This window comes from Motacilla alba, chromosome 1 (assembly GCF_015832195.1).
Source record: "Motacilla alba alba isolate MOTALB_02 chromosome 1, Motacilla_alba_V1.0_pri, whole genome shotgun sequence".
Lineage (NCBI taxonomy): Eukaryota > Metazoa > Chordata > Aves > Passeriformes > Motacillidae > Motacilla > Motacilla alba.
Window position 1 is genome coordinate 84954743 of NC_052016.1, and position 24667 is coordinate 84979409.

Consider the following 24667-nt stretch of genomic DNA (forward strand, 5'->3'; position numbering starts at 1 on the left):
TGTTCTTTGTTACATTGTAACAAAGACCAAAAAAAGACCTTAAAAGACCAAAATGCCTTCTTCAAAAGTCCAGCCTAGATTTACACTGTACTGGTTTTAGTTTACTATACAGAATGAGATTTTAAAAATACAGTATTGCCTGGCCTTCCTCCAGTGGTTGTATTTCAACCTAGAGAAATATTTTGGTACGTATTTTGTCAACTACAAAAAAGGACACATTAACAGAATGCCCAAGCTTCAAGACTTACTCAGGAACTTTTTTGTGAAAGGCAACTTTAGAAAACACATTTTTAGCAAAAATTCTGCAAGTTTCACAATATAAATGCTTTTAAAGGCATAAAAAAATCACCTCACTAAATTATTAAAGGAGAATTATCTCCTTATATTATGAAGTTAATATTTTGAGCACCTTATTTCTTTGCAACTCCAAAGGCTGGGCTGCTCCATTTTCTAGATTCTTGGGGTCTTTTTCTCTTATTGTAAAGATCCACTCTTCTGAGTCACTCCCACCTGAAGCCTGACCATCTGCTTCACTTCAATGGAAAGGAAAAAAAAAATCAATTTTTATTACCTACACCTTACGGCTGATGTTCATTCAATATACACACTAAATATAAAAATTCAGTGAAGACCAAGATCAGGATTCTACTGTGCAGGCCACTACATATAAAGACAAGTATGAAAATTAAGGTAACTTATTTTTTTGGGTAAATTAAAAACTTAAACCAAGATATTTCACCAGATGTAAGGAAGAGAGGTATTGCAGATGGAAAACATTTGCCCAAGTCATATTAACAAGTTACATGAAGTGTTTTATTGCTATCTGAAAACTGGCTTTAGTAGAGTGCCTCAACTCATTAGGAAGAGGGGATGAAATTAGAAAACTAAATTCACTTTTCTTGCCTAGAAAAATAGCTAAGACACTGGAACTGTGGTCACTGAAAGGCATGAAGCCATTAATACTGTAAAGAAACAGACAGCTGTAATGTCACCCAAGAAATAACGTGATGCTTGCCATGAGCATGCAGTCTGGAATTGAAGAGAATAGTTGTATTGTGGTGTTTTCTTTACTGTGAGGTATTTAATCCATTTGTGAATAAACTGTGGCAATCTCTTCACTTGAATCTCATTTGCACAGTGTTACTTGGCTGTGCAGCTTGAGAACTTCTGCCTGCAGAACAGCTAGCCTCATGTCTAGGAAGAACCCTGGACCTCACATAAAAGAGAAGGCGGCACAGAATATGAGCCAGGAGAGTTTTTCTCAGTGACTGTTACTTGCATGAAATCCCTGGCAATACTAAAATTGAGACTGCATTCATTTAGTAAGGCCACTAAGCTGAAAAGCTGCAAATAACTGAATACAGGAATACATGTGCTAAAAATAACTCCTTGCCTCCTCACAAAGGATATTTTACAGACTCCTCAAACTTACGTATCCGAGTCATCAGAACTGGAATCGTCATGACTTTGCTCAGACTTCCATCTCTTATGCCTGTCAATGAGGTCCGCCAAGTAAGATGTTTTCTTGGAGTTCCGTAAAATGAACTTGTGTTTTAAAAGCTCTTTTGCAGTAGGTCTCTTAAAAGAAAAAAAGAGAAAGTTGGGTTTTTTTTTTTACTGTGTTTAAGTGTTGAGTGACTCACTACAAAAACAAAGAAATCCAGAGTTTAGTCTTGATACAAATGAGATTTTAAATATATACACTATCCAAAAATATACCTGTCACTTATGTCACACCATATTAGAGAAGCTGAATGACACTTACTCATGCAATCCATGTAAAGCAGTCAAGTTCTCTACTACACACTGACAAACATGAAACTCACAAAGCTTGGGTCCTTGTTTAAGCAGGCCTCGACAAATTCTTTGAGGGATTTACTGAAGTTTCCTTCCAGTGTTGGTGGATTGTTCTTAGGAATGAGGAACAAAACTTTCATTGGATGTAATTCTGAATGAGGTGGCTCTCCTTTTGCAAGTTCTATGGCTGTTATGCCTAATGACCAGATATCTGCCTGTAAGAAAGAATGCTTTTAAGATTACGTTGCAGAAAGAAAAGAAAATAAAGTGTTGGCTTGCTGTTCTAGTTTAACCAGCAACACACATATGCTTGCTCACACTGTCCCCTGGTGGAAGGGGGAGGAAGAGAATTTGAAGGGTAACGGGAGAAAACTTGGGGGTTATGAACAGTTTAATAATTTAAATAAAATAACAATAATAATAAGTTATAATGGAAAATAAAATAACAAAAAGAGAGAACTAACACCCAAGAAAGGCAAGTGATGTAAGTGGAAACAACTGCCCACCACCAACAGGAAGATGCTCAGCCAGTCCCTTAACAGCAGGGACTTCCCCCTGGTTTTATTGCTGAGCATGAGGCTATATGCTGTGGAATATCCCTCTGGTCAGTTGGGATCAACTGTCCTGGCTGAGTCCCCTCCCAGCTCCTTGTGCACCCCCAGCCTGCTCACTGGTGGGTGAAAAGCAGAAGAGGCCTTGACTCTATGCAAGGGCTGCTCAGCAATCAGGAAAACATCCCTGAGTTATCAACACTCACGGCACACACCCAAAACACAGCCACATACCAGCTACTGTGAAGAAAATTAATTTCACCCCAGTCAAAACCATTACACTTGTAAAGGTAGACTTTTAAGCTTTACTGTAAATAACTTCATGTGTAAATTGGTTTTGTTACTATTGTTTTATGTAATTAGCCCCATAGCCTAAGTAAACAGAGTTTCTTGGTTGTCTCCACTCTTCAGTACAAAACAGTTATACGAAGTAGAGTTTAAATTTTTTTGAAATCAGTACTACTACACCAAAAAGCAATGGCAGAGTTGTTATAAACTAGCATTTTATCTACCATATTCAAGTACACTATGTAAATATGGGGCAAGTCTAAAATATTTACATAAAGTAAAATGTTTTAACTTGCACAAGATTTTTCCCCAACATAAATTATATAGTACAATCATCAGAAATCGAATATATTAGAATATAACTTCCCTGGAGTTTAACACTGCTTTCATTTATCATTCTTATTCACAGACTAGAGAAATGCAGTCTTGAACAGTAATATTCAGCTTTTTGGTCCAAGTAGCCTCTAAAAGTTTTCACTATCAAAATGTGCTACTCTTTCTAGGGAATGCAGTCTCCCTTGATACAAATCCTATTGCAAATCTGCCTGAAGTAATGTGAAGCAATGCATCATAATTCTCTTATGTTTTGCTGAAATCACAGACCCAAAAGTCAAGAGAATGGTTAATAAACCTGTAAGAAAGGTAAAAGAAAAAAATTCACAGAAATGTCTGTTCCAAGGACAAGATACCAACTAAAATATTTATGTTTGGTTTTTTCCTGTTTCTTTTTAAGTGAAAGCAGAACAAAGACTTATTCTCAGGAAAACAGGAAAGATCTGACATGAGCTATCTGGTTTTACTCCCAAACAGAGCAGCTGGAATTTCGTTATGCTGTAAACAGATCTATTTCCAGGTACTGGACAGGGGAGGGATTTCATTCATCACTGCTGTCTTTACTAAGTACCCCTGAACCCCACCTGTGTCACTCCTGTGGATTCTCATGGTTATCTCTGACAGACTTGTACACATCCATTCCACAATCCCAGCCACAGTGCCTGGCCCAAAACAAGCTCCTCCTTCCTTGTACAGACAGTATCCTACTGTTAAGAGCTTAGTTACCTAATTTTGCAAGTAAGAATGAAAAAAAATCAGAGTCAATTAGCATACCATTGAATTTTTGAAATGCCATTTTGTTGGCCCATGTTACAGAACAGCACAAAGAATTACATAAGCACATGAGCCCTGAGTTTCATTTATCTTAATAAGAGCATTATCAGCTAAGCTCTCCTCAAGCCTAATTATGAGTAACTTCCCTTTGGCAGGAAAGCTTTTCTTGGTTACAAAAGAAAAATGTCACCTGTGAAGATGAGTCTTCATGTTAACAACTGAGTATTATTATTTCCAATTTATTCAGAATTTCAGTTTCTCAAGAGTGAAGTGTTAAAGCCACATAAATGGATACTTTTCCTCTACCAAACTTTCAGTCACAGGTGGAGCATGGGTACGTAAAGTATAAACACCAAATTTGCATGTGTATGAATGCACAGATATCCACCTGCACAAATACATATGTATACAACTACTTCCTTTTTCCCTCATGTATTTATAACTCTACTGCTAGTGACCTTCCTCTACAAAAATGAACAAAAAAGTGCAACAAACCACAGCAGCACACTAGACTCTTGGAAGTCCAAGATGGGTTTTGGAAACCCATTGCTGCTGAAAACATCAAAAATAACTCACCCCATATTCCTCTGGAACCATAACCTCCCTTTTCACAGATAAGAAAGGAAGTACCAATTGCATGTGTATCCAATTAGGCATTTCTAGGATGGACGTGACTGTGAAAGTGAAACCCCAGAACAAGCACAAATAATTCTCCAAAAGGAGAGGGATAAGCATGACCTCAGGACATGGTGACTCCATTATCAATAAGTTTTATCCCATGTTGTAATTTTTAAAGTTTCAAATCTTGAACAAAAATTCTTCTTCCAAGTTCAGATGACAGTCACCAAGTCAGTGGTAACTACTATTTACTGCAATACTGCCATAAGCCTTTTCTCTTCTAATCTAATGAGTAAAATTCAGTCCGGCTTTGAAGTTCTTGTAAGTCAAAGAAACAGGCTATGTGCAAAAGAAAGACACTTTGAAATTAAATATCTATATTTTACAGGACAAGTTTTATAGTGGAAAGAACAGAGAACTAGATATATGAAAAATGAAGCATGTTAAGAAAACATGTTCTCAGATAAGACAGGAATCAAAATTGGAAGCAGAAGCACTGCCAAAACCTAGAGCCCTTTCAAGCTGTTATTTGGAATCCCTCATCAAGTATCCAAGACTCTTATGTCCATGTGAGATTTCAGACTGAAACAGCCAGAATGGAAAACATAAGAGCTGAATCATACTTTGTCCAAGTGATGGTCATTCCCAGGAGCCAAACCTCAAAAAAACCCAACCCAAACCAACCAAAACCAAAAATACAAGCTAACTAAAAATCCCCCACAAAAACACACAAAGGGAAAAAACCAACAACCACCATTCAAAAAATGTTTACTCAACTTTAAATTGGGATTTGGGGGTTATTTAAGCTTCCACAGGCTCTACACTGTTTTGCTTGTTGTAGCCTCTTTACAGAAAGATATCAAATAGGGAATTAAGCAATAGTACCAGCCTAGGCAAATGGAAAGAAACATCCCAACCTGTCCCACTGCATGGAGATACAGCCAATCAACAAATCCCTACAGAGAAATCAGAGGAAATGGACAAGGAAGATGAGCTCAGGGAAGAACATAAGGAAGTACTGGTAATTATAATAAAGAAAGCTGATCTTAACACAAATTGGGCTTGAGGGTGACCTTTATTTCAGACCTACTGCTGCAGCAGCGGGTTGGGCAAAGAGCCTTTCCTGATACATGGGTGTCCTGCTGAGCTAGCCAGGCCATGTGGGGCAGGGAGAAGGCAGGGACAGCAAAGAGCTGTATATGTACCTCAAACAAACAGAAGCATAAAAAACAAGTAACCAACACAAAGAACTTTGAAAAAAGCAATAGGCTTGAGCTGGCTCTAATGGGCATATTCCTTCCTGGCAAGTAGGGACACACAGTGCCATACCAGTGAGAATACAGAAAATAGTAATGGAATCACATTTCTGTTGTGACCCAGCTATGTAATACAATTGTGCTTGTCTTGAGATTTAAGTATGCTGATGTGCCAACCGGCTAGATCAAAATCCTGTATATAGATAAATTTGGTATTTATTACTAACATCTCCTGAATGGCAAATTTGAAAGAACACGGTCAGAGCAGCACATTCTGCCGGAGATGAGTAACAGCCCTTTCAAACAACACTTTCACATCCACCAAATCCATATTCTTCAACTGTATTGCTGGCTATTTTTTTCTAAAAATAAGAGGAAGAATATTAACATTTTGAATATATTTGCACTCTTCTACTTTTTCTAAATATCTGCACTCTTCTATTTTAAACAGCAAAAAATACTCATCAATAGAGTGGGGAAAAAAAGGTGATGGGATGCACTCGTGAATACCGTATCATTTCTTGCCATCTGGATTGTCTTAATAAACTAGGAAACTTAAACTTTAGATAGAAATTAGGAAATCTTTCCTCACCAACAGCTTTTAGCTGCTAGGTGTCACCTGAACAGATCCTCATGTAGACACAGCCAAAGTTATTAGCTGTGTTCCAAAGACCAACTTATGGAATTAAATTTAGAAAAAGGAAGGGACTTTAGTAATGCCTTGAAGTACCTTACCTTTGAATCATATGCTGATTGCTTTATTACTTCAGGTGCCATCCAAAATGGTGTTCCCACAAAGGTATTCCTCTTTATCTGTGTATCTGTTAGCTGTCCAGCAACTCCAAAATCTGCCAGTTTTACTTCCCCTTGTTCAGACAGCAATACATTAGCAGCTGGAATAAAGAAGAAAAAATACCACAAATTTAGATATTTGACACCATTTGACAAGGGAAGGGTGCTCATACAGGTTTGCATGATTTCTTCTGATATTCTTTCATCACAAATAATAAAACAATTTACCTTTAATATCTCTGTGGATTTTCTTTTCTGAATGCAAGTAATCGAGTCCTTTGAGTATCTCCCTCAATATTGTAGCAATTTGAGTTTCATCAAGTGAGCCAGGCTCTAACTAGGAGATGCAAGAAATGTTTAAATATGTATAAAAAAAGGACAAACAGACAACAGAAATAACACTGTGACTATAAAAAGAAGTTACTCCTTCTGTCAGCCCTCAAAACTTCCAATTTTCTAACTTCGTGATGTGAGACAAAACAGAATATTCTTTTTAAAAACACATAGTTCTAAACTAAGTGGCTTAACGAACAACACTCAAAGAAATAATTAACATAAAATATTATGTAAAATTTGTTAAAGGTACCATAAAAACAGAGCCTGGAGTTATTGCTTTGTGGTCAGTTCCTAGATATGCTATACCTTTAAAAAGCATCTGATTGTTAACATTACACTGAACTTAGATGTGCAAGTCCACAGACTCTATGTGGACCCAAATCTCAAAGCCTGAGCAAGAAGCTAAGACATTCAAGGTACTACATCCATCAGTCTATGACTACATACTGCACTGGATTTTGAGAAACTCTCTAAAACTCGATTCAAACTGACAGGCTGAGAGAATATTACATATTTTAAAACCTTCACTTTTTTCAAATAATACTGGAAATATAAATTTGCTAATTGTTAAAAGATTCTAAGTAATTCTTCTTATGAGAAGAATCAGTAACGTTGTATGATCCCAAAGTTCTGTACATGTGATATGAATTCTACAAGTGAGAAAAACAGAAGAAAGGTCACTACCCCCAGAGACTACCTTAAACAGTAAGGGCATCTCCAGAGAGACACTGAAACTTTGTGTCCAACAGTTAATATTGGAAATATTCCACTATTCTAGTTTACTCCACAATAGCACTCACTGAATCACAATCAAAAAGTTGTACTTCTAAAGCTTCATTCTGTGAGAAGGAAAGCATTTCAGATAAGGATTTTCAGATAAAAATTAAAAATAGTACATCTCTCAGAAATCCTCATGCATAGCAACAGAGGTAATATTTCATGTAACAATGCATTTGCTTTATCTTTGCTTTAGTTATAATCTTATTTGCTTCCTTAGCTCTGATAATACACACAATATTACCACTACCTGAAACCCACTATAGACATTCTCAAAGCTTTGCTCCAGTCAGGCTGTGAGCACCAGTTTGAGACTTGCTAACATGACACAGCACATCTAATGGGGGAAAACCTCTTATGTCAGACTCAACTCACCTTAGTGAGGAGGAATGAATTACTGAAAACAGATTAAATCTGAGAAGACTGGCACTTGTACCTCAGTTACAAACTTAAACTATACTCAAAGTTTGACCAAAAATGCAGTTGTATTATATGTACTTTTTCTTGTGAGGCAGGATTTTGAAATCATCCAGTGCATATTCAAGTACAGAAAACAGCAAGCTAGAATGACATGTCTGCACTCCGAACATGGAATTCAAGGATCTAGGTAATCCTTGCCTCGAGTATGAAAATGTGGCAAAGCATGCCAGGTTCTAGTTGAGAACCATAATGGGCATGTTAGAACCAGGAGAACATACACCAGAACATAAATTGAAAATTAATGAAGCACTCAAAAGGTGCTTAATAGACACTTACAGCATGATTCCAGTTCTGGGGTGAAATTTCTTCAGTAACATTTTAAGATGTGAACAAGTACTTTCTACTATTTCTAGGCAACAACTTAGAGAATAAATACATAGTTATCACACAAGTGAAATTTGTGTGATGAAAAAAAAGAAGAAAATATTGTAACATGTGTTTTCATTCTGCTCTTTTATACCTATACAAAGAAAGTAATAGCTAATTTATAAAAGCAAACCAAATTTCTAATTGCTCTTGTGTCAGGAAGAAGAAAAGTTATTCACAACAATAAATAAACATTTTTAATCATTTCTTTATGGGGAACATCATGAATTTTTACACAACCACAGAACTCCTAACAGATGTGGAAGCTAAAGGTATAAAAGGGTTCAAAAATACACAGCTGCAGGAAGCCCACATTTAATACCCACTCCTGTCTTCTGGATGTCACCAGAGGAATCCCTTTACAGTGACCTTGTTTTTTTTGCTCTTTCCTCAAGCTTTTATCAGTTTGACAACTGATTGACAACTGCAACTATTTGACAGCTGCAAACTCTGCTACAAAGACATTCTGCCTCAGTTTGGATAACAATTTCCACATAATTAAAACCTGCATTATTATTTCTAGAATAGTGTTTTTTAAATCCACAGTGAACATAAGAAGGTGTGTCATTTGGGAGGGGGCTTGGATGCTTTTTAAATAGCTGAAGTGAATGTCAGCATCCACTTACACAAAACATGATCTGCACTGACCCCTTCGAATTTCATTTCAAACCTGGGTACCCCATCCCAGGTGCAGAATGAGGCACCTGCTCCTGTTAAATTTCATACACTTGTTGATTGCACAGCCCATTGGTCTATCCAGGGCTCCCTGCAAGGCCTCTCGACCCTCCATGGAGTCCAGAGCTTCTTATATTTCTTTGAAATATTATTTTTAATACCAGCCTAAATGGTATTTCTGTCTGTTTAGGCTTCAGAAAGACTTCAAACAGTGAACCTTTCATTTATTTGCTTAGGTGAGGAGGTGGTGAGGAAGATACATTAAAATGTATAAACTTCTACAAGCTTTGTGGTGGCAGAATTAAGAGATACAAAAAACTATTTTCAGGCACTAGTGCTCTCTGGCTGACTGAAGATTAGCATCCTAAGATGTTTATATCCTGCTTCCAATATTATGTTGCTTAGTTCCCTTCTATTTACACAAATAATCAGTCATGCCTCATGGAAAATAACATTTTTCTGGCATTGACAAATACTTTTATCCTTTCCTGAAAGTGAACATTGCCACAGTCAAGTGATCTGTTATAGTTTCCAGAATTATAAGATAGGAATATAATTATGTGAAGTAAAGTAACAAAAAAACATGCATCATTTACTTACTAGATCAAGGGCAGAGCCTCCACCCAGATATTCCATTATTATCCATAATTTTGTATCCTGCAAAACAAAAAATGTATTTAGGTTAAAAAAAAGGTTAAGGTTAAAAAAAAAAAAAAGAAAAAAGTAGTAACTTGAGTTAATGGGACTCGTCCCATTCTTTTTGATGAAGAAATTATTGTAGTTTTGAAACACCACTAACATTTAGCTGTTCTTCAAAAATATCTCTGGATTACTTACTCAAGAGTGTGTGCATGGGGGAGAATGCACTTTAATTTTAAAATTCCAATTATGGACATTCCATATATCAAATAGTGTTACATATAACATATTTCCTTTCCTTAGAAAATATTATCTCAATTTTGTTGATCATCTTTATTTGTACAGATACCTCAAATACTTTCTTTAGTAAGCTTGACTCCTGTCTAGTTTAAATTGAAATAGAATTTATTCTTCATTTTTTTGCATTGTTTCATTTTCTTGAACAGTTAAGTAGGTTTTCTCCACTAATGCTTATGCATCTGATATATGGTATAGAATTTTTGCACAGTTTTGTTCAAGAAAGAAGAAGCAAAGTAGTAATGAAGATTGTTTAAGATGACTATAACAACTTACTAGCTTTCAGCTAGTAAAAGAAAAGCTAACAACAACATCAAGCTACTATATTCCTGAAGAAAACCTTGGTATATATTACAGGACTGTTTTAACACAAGATATACAACACACTATAAGGAAGAGACTGGAGGACCCAATCACTTCTGCTAAGAAAGAGACTGGACTCAATCATTTCTTTCCACTGTTTGCAGGATCTTTTTCCCAAATACACTAAGAGGAGCAGTTAGCCCAGCTTTCCCTTGCAGCACCAGCCTTAAAACACACAACAAAGCCAAGCCACGAATCTACTATGTACGTATTCAAATGAAATTGCTGCACAAAACACACTGCTGGTTTAGTTTTTATGATTATCAAGTTATTTTACACTTTGTTAGTTTCACTTCTATGGCACATACCAAATTTTTACAGGACCTCTAGCATAATAATATAGATATCTCTCAGAGCAAGGAGCACATAAATAACAACAATATTCATTTACTTTATCTGACAGAATAAAACTTCATGTAACAATAACGGCTCACAGCCAGGACATCTGACTCTGAATTCTCATCTGTAAGGATTGATTCAAATGTTTGAGAAGTGGTAAATGTATTGCAGGACATAACTTCACCGAAATCATCTGAGGGATTAAAATTTTAGCCCTTAGGACTCATATAAGTGTTTTACTCATTATTATATCTATAGTTCACTGCATCCACCCCCTCTCTGGACTCCTGCTGTAGGTAAATGTGCATTTTTCCTACCTCTAGTTACACATACCATACTATTTTTAGATAAAACCCCGGATTAGGGTTCCTTCTCCATCCACTATTTTTAACACAGAGATTCAGCTAAATTTAGATACCTTTCTTCAGGAATCAACTCATGCTATTTGACAAACACAGCCTTGTTAAAATATTTTAAGAGAATCAGAACACAGATTTTAAGAAGAAAGAATAATTAAAAAATATAATCTATCTCAATACTGAGAGACAACATCCTCGTAGTACTTACTTTCTTGCAGACACCACAAATATTCCAAGAACTGTAACTCATCTTGATAGAGTCTCTTACAGTACTGAAATACTTGTTTTTCTGCTAAAACTGTTACATGTTTTTCCTGTCCCTTTAAGGCTCCAGGTCCTAGCAGTTCCAGAACAAGAACATTACTGAGATGTGTCTTATAGTGAGTAATCCTAAACTTGACCAAAATTTTTATATTTATATTTTGCTGATAAAATGAGTTTTAAAGCTACATGAAAGTTATTGAGTACTCAAAACTCACACTTCATTGTAACAGTAACTTTAACACAAACATGTCAACTGCATCACTACTTCCTAGTTCACTGGAAATGCCTGGTTGGGAAAGAACAAGGTAAAGGAAGCAAAGTCCTTGACCCTCTGAAGAACAGCAAAAAAAAGAAGGGAGGGGGAAAAAAAAGGTGGGAAAAACCTCCAAACATCCACAACACCTCACACAGACATCAACATGAGATGTGTCTTCCCTTTTCTATTATCTCAAGGATTCACTGAGTTAACAACTTGAAATAAGATATAATTTCCCAAAAGAGAAACTCTCTAGAATGCTAGGTACCAAATTCTCCAGCTGAAAACTAGAAATTAGAAGTAGAAAATAACTAACATAAATATTTAAGAATATAACTTTAATTACACAGTTGCACAACTATATAACACAATGACACTACTACATGTTATATTACTCATAGTCTTTTAAAATCATCATTTATCACTTTAATTGTTTCTCTAGTTCAACTAGTCTTTATTTCAACTAGTCTCCTGCAACTTTCATCATCAGCTGCCTGAGGCCACGTGTCTAAATTTACAATACAAAACCCATTGATCCACTAAACTCAGTAATTCTATATTTTAAACCAAACGAACTATGGAAATACAGTTAAGAAACACACACACACAACTGTATCTGTATCCCAGTGTAAAGCTAAATAATAGCAATCTATTACAATTATGGCATTTTTTTATCTGGAACTCTATACTCAAAGTTGTTTTTAATTCTCTATGGTTCCCCCTTGCCTTAGAAATATTACCCAACTTCATCGATGGTTTTGGGTTATTTTTTAAATTTCCATCATTCATATGAAGTATCTGAACACATTCATATTTTGTACTCAAATAAATTTAATTACTATGGTAGCAAATCTTACTACCACCTTTCCCTAATTCTTTTTGGAATTTTTTAAAGTTTTCTTATATAAAATCTGCATATAATGCTTGACAAGAAGAGGCAAACAAATCCTTTTGGTGTGACAGCTGTAATGAATTTCTCAATATGTATTTCATTTTAGAGCCAACAACCTATATATACTGACTTTATGTCTGTGGGGGCTTGGATGCTAGGTATCCCCCAAAAGCATTCTGTCACTCCCTTCCTCACCTGGTTGTGGGACAGAAAATATAGCAAAAGGCTCATGGGCTGAGGTAAAGACAGCGAGAGAACAATCTCCAGTTGCCCTCATGGGCAAAGCAGAGTAAAAATGGGGGCATCAGTTTAATTTATTACCAGTCAAACCAGAGTAGTATAATGAAAAATAAAACCAAATCTTAAAACCCATTCCCCCTGGCTCCATCTCCATGGGCTTGAATTTCACTTCCAAATTTCTCCATGTCCTCCCCCAGTGGATCATGGTCAGTTCCATCATGTCTCTGCCACTCCTTCCTCCTCAGAGGGAGGGCTCTTCAAACTCCTGCCCTGCTCCCACAGGAGACAGTCCTCCATGGACTTCTCCAACGTGAGTCCTTCCCACAGGCTGCACTATTTCATTATCTGCGCCGGTGTGGGACCTTTCCATGGGGTACAGTCCTTAGGGAACAGCCTATGGGTGTCCCACAGTGTCCTAAGTCCTGTCAAACCTGCTCCAGAGTGGGTTCATCCCTCCAAAAGGCCAGAGGTCCTGCCAGGAGCCTGCTCCAGTGTGAACTTCCCACAGTCTCATTCAGGCACATCCACCCGTGTGGGTAGTGTGGGTGTTCCCCACAGGCTGCAGGTGGATCTCTGTGGTCCCACTGAACCTCCATGGGCCGCAGGGGCACAGCTGCCTCACCCGATGGTCTACACCCATCTGCCTCACCCCATGGTCTACACCAGGGGCTGCAGAGGAACCTCAGCTCCAGCATTTGGAGCACCTCCTCCCTGTTGGTCTTTGCTGTTGCTCTCACTTACACTCTTTGAGGGCTGTTTCTCTCACTTATTCTCACTCGTCTCTCCAGCTGCAGATGTGCAGATTTTTACCTCCCTTCCTAAATCTGTTATCCCAAAGGCACTGCCACAGTCACTTATGGGCTCAGCCTGGGCCAGCAGCACATCTACCCTAGAGCCAGCTGGCACTGGCTCTATAGGACTTGGAGAAAGCTTCCAGCAGCGTCTCACAGAAGCTGCCCCTATGGCCCCCACTACCAATACCTGGCCATGCAAACCAGCGATAATGCCTTGTAACAACAGCACAGAGCTACTATCAATTGACTTTGGCATCACCATAGCAACAGGCCTCCTTCTTTCCTTTTTTTCTGAGTATCTCTGGCATGCCTTACATTCCCTAACACCTACTGTCACTTTCCTTTTTAAAGCTGCCCAAATTCTTTTTTTGCTTGAACTTCTCACCCTCTTCAGTATATATTCTCCTTTTGCTCTCAAACAGAACTCTGAAAGCACTATATTTTCTTCCATAGCCTAGATTAGTAATTATATATTACACATAATCACTTACACTTTCAAGAAGATACTACATTTATATACTGACACTAGCAACATTCAGTGCTCCACTTTAAGATCTGAAACAAGAACAATTTTCTTCTTCTAAGCGTCAGCCACAATACAGCATTGAATTTTCTTCAAAATGCAGTGAAGCCATGGTGAGTCATCCATCCAAATTTAGGATTATTATTTCTCTATAAAACTAGAAGCAGATTAATGAGGGCACATGGAATATTTCCTTTTTTTGCAGCAAGAACAAGGGGTTTTCCTCTGATACTAAGAAAGTGAAGAAAGGAACAGCTTTGGAATCTAAAAGAAACTTTTAAAAGAGTTTCTGTAGATCCCTTCCAAACTATGGTTGCTCTTCTTGAGGTCTGACTTCTGATTTTAACTCTGAAAACACAGAAAACCTTACAATAGCAACTTTACCTCTGATGAAGTTTCCTTCATGAAGTTACCTCTATACCATGAAAGTACTTGCAAAATAAGAGCAGGTACAGTAGGTAAAGAATTTCTAGTATGTAAAAATTGAAGACTGTATACTGGAGAAAAAAGAAGGCCATTCACCAAAAAGCTCGTATAGAATCTCAAAAGTACATTTTAACTAAAATCTGAGGAGGACAGAAGACCTACAGAAACAAGTAATCAATATTAACATGTGATCTGGATTGGCTATATGATGCTTTTTATCCCCAGTCATCTGTTCTGCTTATGCTGGATAATAGATTTTGCTGGCTTGTAAGGCCTTACAAAGTGAAAAAAAATCTGAATAAACATGGGAGAGGCCTACCTTCAGAGATGCTTTGTAATTCTTTTATGTAAAGAACATACACTTTTGTTAAACGATGGTATTATACAGGAGAGACCAAGCTAAAGCAATCAACACAAGTAAGAACTGATGAAATTGTTTCTAAATCTCCTTTCTTGTGGGAAAGAAAGACTGCAGAGGAAAACCTAACACAGTCACAAAAAGAAAGACTAGAAGGACCCCAAAGTAAGTGCACTGAATGACCTGTGCAATTTCAAAACTGTAGTAACAACAGTAAAATCTCCCCACACCTATTGTAAGAAAAAGAATTTCCCAACTTGAATTCATTGTGAGAAAAGGCATTTCCCACCTTAAATTTGTGGTACACAATTAGCAGCAGAACAAAGTATATTTATAAACATATGTAAAAAGCTTGTTTAGTTAAGGACACAAACCATGTCTGAGCTCCACTTAGAATCTCTATTTGCAAGCATTAAAACACCTATGAACAGCCAGAAGCTAGAAAGACTATATGTGATTGAAATAACATGACAGATTTGCTAAATTGACCCATACACAGAAATTTTACTATCACTGCATTAGGAGAAAAACCTTGAATACGGAAAAACAAAAGGACACAACTTCAAGTGAAAAGAAGAGACTAGTACCAAAACTGATACTCACTGCACAACTTGAGACATGGTAATTAATTTAATAAATTTTTCAGTTATGCCAAAGTAATAAGGGCCAGGAAAAGACTCTTATATTTAAGTACTGATATAAATTTAGTATTGATATTCATAATTCTCCAAGCATAAGAAACCAGAATAAAAGAACCTTGAAAAGCACAATGCACACAAAACGATAACTTCTGTAAATTCCATTCCTGCTACAAGTAGTTACCATTAAATGGAGATTTGTCTTCTGTTAATCTTGTATTTAAAAACCCAGAGAAGCCTGACAGGTGTAGTAATTAGAAGTTTTTTAAATACTTGCATACTGATTCTTAAATGCTCATACTGAAAAACGAGATGCAGACATCATGTATCTCATCTTCCATATCTACTTTAAGCCACCTTTCTGATTTCCTCCATTTTTGAAAGAAAAAAGGATTTTTCAAGATCTTATCACCCTTATGCTTTTAAGCGCATCTGAAGCCCCTGCTGTTTGGCAAAACCACCAGGTGGCAGAATCATGTAATGCCAAAGACGCTTTCACCCACCCCACAAGCGCAATAAAAGACGGCCTGCCCCAAAACAAGCCATATAACCCACTAAAGACAGAAGCACAAAACTACCTGTCTAAAATGAATCTGAAAACATTTAATGCCCTGACACCCTTCATAGCAAGAGGAAGAATGATTAACCAAAGAACTATAACTTAAGGTGTACAATAATTCATATATCTGAATTCTTCAAAGTGCCTTCCTTTCCCCACAGTCATCAAGCACAGCTTCAGGCACCATCTTGTTTATTCACCCTCTCCTTTCAATACCAAGCCACAACTGTAGCCACTAGCTCATTATACATTATGAAGAATCCTGGTATTTGAACTCTCATTATTTATTAACACACATGGACATTGGGAGATTAAATACAAAGATACAGATCAGGCACAAAAAACATTATGTTTTGCATGATGCCACAAATGATGCATTGGGCAATGACAGGAAATGGCATTTATGTATTTGTGGTTCCTGCTCCCAAAACTTTCATCAACAATAAAGGTCACCAACTGTCTCAAATCTGAAAACATGTATCAAGAAGTAGCAAGACCTCCAAAACACTGTAAATGTCCTTGCTCTGGAGCTCATCCTATCATAACAAATAATACACATTAAAGAAAATAATTATTTAGGGCTTTAGAGAGAGGACACCTATGAGTTGATGTATTGCCATTACATCCATGAAATGCATCAGGATTTGTAAACCTTCCACTAGCTGACTGTTCATTTGTAGACCCACAGATTATTATTAGAACAGATACCGGCTGCCAAAATTGAGTTCTTAAGTAGTACAAGATGGCTATTACTGTTATTCAGCAAATGAACAATTTTGCTAATGAATACAATTCAGATCTACCTCATGGCCTCAATTCTTGTCATTTTTTGACTAATTTTAAATGTTACATATATATAGATATATATATACACACACACACATTATATATTTTTGACTCAATTTAAATCAAATCAGAACTACACCCAGTGCTGCCATATGTTAACAGCACAGAATGAGTAGCATATCACTATCTCCTCTTTCGTTCCATTATTTTCAGTACACAATCCTTGGAAAGGGACAGAAGGTAAATAACACACCCCTGAACTTCAAGCAGCCTATCCAGATGCCAGTCTGATTGCTCAGTGCCATAGAATAATTCATTCAACAGACAGCAAGGATTTGACAAAGGATAGAATCACTGATACCAAAAGTCAGATATTCACATTAAGTTTCTCCAAAATTTGAATATTATAGGTACCCAATTCTGTTAGTGTAAGTAGTAAATAAAGTCCTTTCCACTATAAATGGACAAATCAATCCTATTATTCCAAAACTCCAGTCCTACAGCTGTTAAACAGTTTCAGGAAAGGCTGCAATGTTTTCAAAACTTTTTGGAATTGTCTCCACAGAAAACAAAGTCAGAAAGAAAATACCTTTCTATGCTAATTCACATCATATTTCTAAGACAGTATAGTTTGTTCTTGAAGGCAATCTCAGTGAGCACTGTATTTATTTCTCCATATCTGAAAGTACAGATATTTTTAGCCTCATTAATAAGGAATAAGAATACCACCATTACTCCAACACTTCTATGAAGCACAGAGTTCCACAGCGTACCTAATCCTTCACTTGAGCTTTTCTTTGACAACCTAATTGTCTGCTAACATTTTTCCATATAATTCCTCCTCCTACTACAACATGAAATTGTACAGATTGGTGTATTATTTGAAAGCTATTTGCTTATGTTATCAGAGATTTCATTAAGTAAAACTGAACTCTAGTATTTTCTAAAGACACTTGTTTCAAAGCACTTGAAAGTCAGATGGCATGGAAAGACAACCAACCATTGGTTTCAAAGAATAGGAGAAACTATTATTTATGAGGTAAAAGCACTACACATACACAGGTATGCTACCAAAGACATCCTCTGGATAACCTGCCCTCTCCCTCCCCATCCTGACACAACAATCCATGCTTTAGAGCAGAGTCTTCAAGTACTGTGCCATTTTCTTAGAAAGGTGAAAAAGTACTGAAACACTAACAGATTCCACGAATTAGTTATATTTAACCTTGCAAATTAATATCTACCTTGGGATTTCGAGGTGTAAGAGGAGTAAAAGCAGATGGTGTGAAATACAGATTAAGATAAACTTTTAATCATGAAAGTATGACTACAAATCTCGCCATTCTGAAGTAGATCATCTGGTACACTACTAAAGAAAACAGTTTAAAACTGATAACAGTTAAAACTGTTACTAAAGAAAACGGTTAAAATAGATTTTGCTTCCTAAATAAATGATTGAGTTCTACTCTCAATTTGAAAGAGAAAGAATGTTGCTTTGAATATCAGCTTCTTCCAGGAAAAACTGACAATAGGAGTAACTAGATTTACCTTTAAAAGGAATTTTTTAAGTATTTCATTGATTCCAGAGCCTCCAAACAATGTAACACTTCCCCTCTATAGCTAGGTCTCTCATTTTATGTGAGATGTCCATCAACAGACACTTTGAGACTAGAAAGCAGTATAGCAATTCTCAGTCCTGTTTCTACTCTTCCTTGCTGAATTTCTAGAGAAGCAGGAATAAGACCAAATTTATTTAAAATTACATCCCCCACCCAAAAAGAAACCAAAACACACACACGCACACACAAAAACCAAACAACCAACAAAAAAACCACAACCGCCTCCACTTTCACTGACACTAAAAGACAAATTAAATGAGGGAAAGTTGCCTTCATTTCCACATATGTAAGTGTAGAATTAGGCAGGACATTATTTTTCAGGACAATCCACTTCTTCATTACCTCAATATATTTGAATATACTAAAGCTTTAACAGTCTGAGCGCCAACTATACTCTCCAAATCCACACTCTTAGAAAAAAAAATAGTAGCTGTTTAGCAAACATATGATCATCTTCACTAAAGGTCTATTACATGCCCAAATATTCCTACTAAAGGAAAAAAAAAAAAAAAAAGGGAAAAAAACCCAACACAGCAAAAACCCCTAGAAGGTTCTTCCTTATGATTCCAGTAATATTCTTAGCTTTCATATAATAAGAATATACTGGAATATATAATTATATATATATACATATACAAAATATACATAATATATATTATACACTGGAATAAGAATGTGAAAAGAAAGATCTAGAGCTGAGTATTCATACAATTCACCTGAATTAGGTGGAGAAGAGGTTGATGTTACTCCTGAAAAGTCAGCTTTCACAAAACAATAGATTTTTAAAAGCTACAATGGGCATTTTGTGTTTAAATTTATGATATCAAAATAAACTTCTGTTTATTTTAAATTGCTTTCTTTACTAAATTACTTTTCCACAGGTATTTGGAAGGCTGTGCTTCATGTAAGTACCATCTCTAACATGGAAAAATAATTTCTAAGGACATATTTCCCTCAAGGAGAATAAAATGCCATAATTTATTTCCACAGAACTTTTCTGGAATAATGCCCACTAGAAATTTAGGCACACAAAGAATTAGGTGGAAATCATCTGGATATAAAGAGCTAATTCAGAAATCCATTTTTAAAATGGGTTTAAAACTGTGTGAAGTAAGCAGCATTTGGTTTTGGTTTCTTTTTTTTCTTCCTCCAACTTTAACCTTAAGGAAGAAGAATTGAGAAAAGCGCAAGTTTGGACCTCATCCAAAATAAGAAAATAAAAAACTAAGAGAAAGAGGGGAGCATATGTCTGAGTTATACTCCAGAAGTGCAACATCTTTTTCCCTTCCACTGGGGGCACGTTCTCAAGCAAATTGACAGCAATGGACAACTTTGTGAATCTTAAGGGGGCTGCAACCAGCTGATGAGGCCCCATAGAGTTCTCAAAAACTTGTCACAAAGGAGCCATGAATAATGGTAGTGCTGTAGTGAAGAATATTACCAGGCTGGGGTGCAGGACTGACAAGTGTTTTGTCTGGGGAGCGTTTCTGAGGCGCTTACCTCCTTTGAAGTCTCTTGGCGTCAGGATGAATGCTAGCTGTCCTGGGGCTGCCATCCCTTTGAGGGGAGGGAGATACGGAGGAGCCCAAAGGTTCTCTTCTAAACACAACTCCTTACTGCAAGCTGGCCAAAAGGTCCCTGCAATCAAAGAAATCATTGTGGTTTTGCATGTGGCGCATTTATGTCCTTTCATCAAGGTTTGTCAGCCATCTAACACGTTCAACCACAAAGGAAAAAATAAAGGCATCTGCTGGGTAGCCAATGCAGAACAGAAACTAAGTAAAGAGAAGAACTGCTCGTTCCAGTTTGGACTCTGTGAAGTCCACAAAAAACACAGGTAACAGGACACTTCAGACTAAGCAGAACCACCTCAGTATACAGTATTTTATGCATGTGTACATGAATAAAAAAAGCTGTTTGCCTTTGGAATCATTCTCCAATCCTCTTAAACTCCTGCCTTCTTCGGGTCTCAAGAAAAAATGACATACTTCAATTCCTAGACACACATACTAGTCAATCCTACTATCTAATGCAGCAGACACTCTTCAACAACTACCTCTCGCAATCACCACAGCAGTATACAATTCATCTTTAAATGCATCCTTTTTTGCCATAAGCTAGTAGTAGGAGAGCTTGCAGAGCCACTTGCTTGCAAAAAACCCCACAACAATGAATGTTCTGTCACAGTGCTGAAAAAAGATTCCTTCTGCAGAGCATTTAGCAGACTTTTGTGTTTGCATGCCAACATGCTAAAGCCACGAGCTACATGTTTTTCCTAATGTGAGTCATCTCTAACAGTGTCCATATTCACAGCCTCCTTGGCACATTTCCTGGGCACATGCCCTTCCGCCACAGAAATGATTCTTTATAGCCCAGCTGTCACAAGCCTAGGCATGTCATATTAAGCACATGATTTCCCAGAGCTGCAAACTTGTGGGCAATCTGGAGCTGTAACTTTCTACCAAAGTACATTACAGTAGAAGCACATAGACATATATTTCCTGAATTGGCTGCAAAACCAACTCCTAGCTAGTAAATTCAAGAAACTTGCACAACAACAGAAGAACAGCACACATTTCATTTCATAAAGGAATGGGTAACCACTACTTTGGAACACTAAGTGTAGACAATCTCATACTCTTCCTTCTCCCACCTGCCTACAGCAACTTTCCTTTTCCTGGCTTCATAACACATTGATGGAAGAATGAAAAATTCTGCCCCTTACAGGCACTATCCTTTTAACTGTTAAGTTTATTATTCTTAGTAAGACTGACAAGATTCATCCTTCCCTTCCCTGTCTACCAGGTAGATAAGTACTTCATAACCATACCTACCAAGCCATTGCCTTATGGGGGGAACAAAACCTAACTGCTAACTGGGGTAAATATTTTCCCAGGAAGTCCACTTACAGAGACACACAAAGATTAATGTGTGTGTCTCTGTAAGTAGAAAAGAATTACTTAAGTGGTCCTATGATAGTCCCAACAGACCATCTACTCACCTCTTATAAATAGTCACCAAGAAGGTAAGTAACAAAAAAATGTAACCCATAATCAAAGCTCCAAATGGAACTGAATTTTACTTGTACTGGTTATTGATGAACTGTACAAGGTACCAAATCAGAATATTGGAAGCAAAAGCAAATGAAGAAATGGGAACCAACAGTAAATTAGCATTAGTTCACATAATTCTTTATGTCAGATAAATTGCATTACATCTAAAGCAGAACTAACAAAAGAACTCTGCAGCCAATGAATACTGAGATTAGCAATTTCCCCCACAAAAATGTCACCCTACACTAGTGTATCTTAAACCTTCCACACTGGAGTAGTTCACATCAACAGGACTCAGGGGGTTTATAATTATTCCCCTCTCTATACCAGAAACAAAATTCCAACAAAAACAGGAGGCACAAGAACCCCTTCTTCTCCATTGTCCAAAAATACAATTGTTCTAAAGCTTACATTTGTTCCTGTTTACCCATTACATCAAATTAAATTCAAAATGAAAGTTACAAATCAGATTTACTTCTTAGCTCAGATATCAATCCATTTATCAGTTTAATCCCTTTTTTACCACTTATTACAACTTCCAACATCTTCTGCACCCCTGTTCTGCAGCCTATCAAGCTATAACCCTCTTTTCCTATCCCTTTTGCATTCACATGCTATTAAATTCCACTACTCCATTTACAGAGCACACCTTCTAGGCCAATGCTTCTTCAAAACTCTTACTGCTGATGGCGTTGTACACATATACCAACCCTACAATAGCTCAGGATCTTCAAGTCAGATTTCTGTCAAGCTCATCATTCCAGTCCCAACAACACATAGTTTTTCTGGAAACCCCTTATTATTTTCTACTTTTTGTCATTACAAATTTTACCCTGGTTCTTACTCATAAAAACACCTTATATTCACATTAATAATTTCCACTCTCCCTTCCTGTTTTATGTTTTGTTTTGCTCTTAGAAGTTGTTTCAAGGAACTACTGAAGGAAGCAGAAAGGGAGAAAGCTCAGTACCTCCAAATGATCATTTTTATCCCAACTGTTATGCAACAGCACAGAATTCAACAGTATAAAGAAAGAGCCTTAAGAATTTGTTTGAAAACACTGGCTACTGAATACAATAACTGCAATGTTTTAGAACTACTACAGTCCTTAAACCTATTAATTGGGCAACTTCCCTTTTGAAGTTCGGTATTTCTGAGTCTAACCAACTTTTTCCAAATAACAATTTCTGAAAGTTCAACATGCAACCATTTAAAAATGCTTACTAGCACGTTTTGCAATATGCCATAATGTCCCTTAAGTGTAAAGAATGCAACTCCTCTGCTTTCATACCATTATGTGCATACAGAGCACACAGACACCTCTAAATAATTTGACCCAAAAAGCTATATAAATGCCAAAGTATCCATAAGTAAAAGAAAGTTAACTGAGCAATGCAGACTACCTAACATTCCTATTCAAGATGCAACAAAAACATAGTAACTGTGTAAGAGCACCAGATTATGATGGACGTAGGTAAAGAAGTTTTCAACCAAAATGTTCTAGATGTTCATAAGAACATCAGATCAATAGGCTGGCAGCCTGTGGGGTTTCACCCCCAGATTTGGGTGACTCTGAAAGATGGAACCCGTGCCATCAAAAAAAGACTCGGTAGTCTTCATTTGTTTGATTTCAAGGTAGTTTATTGTATGCTATCTAAAAGATTTTCTCCTGAGCTGCTGAGGTCCGCTCAGCAGGTCAGCCAAAGGCACACTGCCCTCTCATGGGGCTGGTGCTATCTTTTATATCGTATATTACATATTAGATATTTATAGCTTTTTTCTAATACTTATTACCTATATTGAACAGTGACTATCTACTTTAAACCAATCTGTGAATGCTAACATCACCTTGAACATGGATGCTAGGAAGAAGGAAGGACAGGGCACGCTCTGATTCTTCTATTTTGGAGCTTCAGATCCCCATGTACAAAGTCTTAAACCCCCCTGTACAGAGTTCAAAACCCCCTTGCACAGCACTCAAAAATTTTTCTTTTTACCTGTGATTATTACTGTTGTGCTATTTAAACTTTTGTGACTCGTAATTCTTCATACAGAGTTGGTAATTTGCTCCATGGGTTAAGATTAAAACCCTACATGTCCTTGGCTGCATGCCAGGGTCTCAGAGCCCCCTGCCAGCAGCTCGGGTTATCCAGGGCACCCAGAGGAGCGTCCTGGGTTTCGACAGCAGCCCAGGACTAATCACATTCTAGATGAAAAGCTTTGTGCCAGAAAGTGTATCTGAGAAAAAAAATGGGGAATCAGCCCACAAAACTAATGCAGCTAAGCCTGGGTATAAACACATACACACAATCTCTTTTTTCGGCTCTACTGCTGGCTGGCTGATGGAAGAAGCTCCATAAACAATGTATTGGCAGTGGGCTTGCATAAAACTTTAGACTAATCTGAACCATCAGTGTACAATGTTCTAATCCTTAAGACAAAAGATTTAAAAATATAAATAAAAAAGAGGTGATTAGTCCCCTACCCACTCAGTGAGCTGAACCGCTTCACTGAAAGTTCCAACAGCTTCTATGGTGACTTGTAAGGTACAGTTGGACATCCCCTTTGCAGCAACAACAGCAAAAGGTTTATACCTCAATGCCACATTAATACTCTCTTTTTAATTATTTCAATTAATAATTGAAATAATTAATTTCAATTATTTCAGCAAGAAGTGTAGCAGTTAATGCACAAGTTACAGAAGGACATTTGACACAAGATATAGTTAGAAAGCAATGCTGTGTCATCCTCATCTGTATGGTCAAACTAAATACAGGGCTTCATGTTACAGCTAATCTGGAAGTAAGCCATTACCAAAACCTGTTGTACTTTTCTCTCCCCCCACCTCCCAGTTTTTAGGCCACTGAAGAAGAGTGGAAGAGTAAGCAAACCAGAACATGGGCTGGCTCACAGGAAAGTGGGCCTCTTTTTGTTCTTAACATTGCCACAAGAACAGAATTTGCAACCCCAGCCTTCCTCTCATTCCAGCTGCAGGAATTCCTAAAGGTGAAGATAATTCCTTCTAGCTTTGGTCAAGAGAACGAAGAAGGCATTTCAGCACCTCAACCCCTCACAAAATGCAATGATGACAACAAAGCTGCAATTGTAGCAGGATAATGAAAGATGGTTACAGATTTTTTCATTTAATCTGGCCTAAATGAGTCCAGAGAAGGACAATGGGGCTAGGGAAGGGTGTGGAGCACAAGTCTCATGAGGATT

At 37.1% G+C, this 24667-nt stretch overlaps 1 protein-coding gene across 2 annotated transcripts in view; it reads right to left on the reverse strand.

Annotated features, from left to right (window-relative positions):
• STK24 (serine/threonine kinase 24) overlaps positions 1 to 24667 on the reverse strand; it is a 49181-nt gene that overhangs the window by 4236 nt on the left and 20278 nt on the right. For both annotated transcript variants that reach the window (XM_038138003.1, XM_038138012.1), the window contains exons 3-8: positions 9644 to 9700; positions 6638 to 6746; positions 6353 to 6510; positions 1827 to 2012; positions 1433 to 1578; positions 410 to 533 (exon numbers count right to left, since the gene is read on the reverse strand). In XM_038138003.1, the coding sequence (XP_037993931.1) occupies positions 410 to 533; positions 1433 to 1578; positions 1827 to 2012; positions 6353 to 6510; positions 6638 to 6746; positions 9644 to 9700 (780 nt within the window). The remainder of the gene's footprint in view (positions 1 to 409; positions 534 to 1432; positions 1579 to 1826; positions 2013 to 6352; positions 6511 to 6637; positions 6747 to 9643; positions 9701 to 24667) is intronic.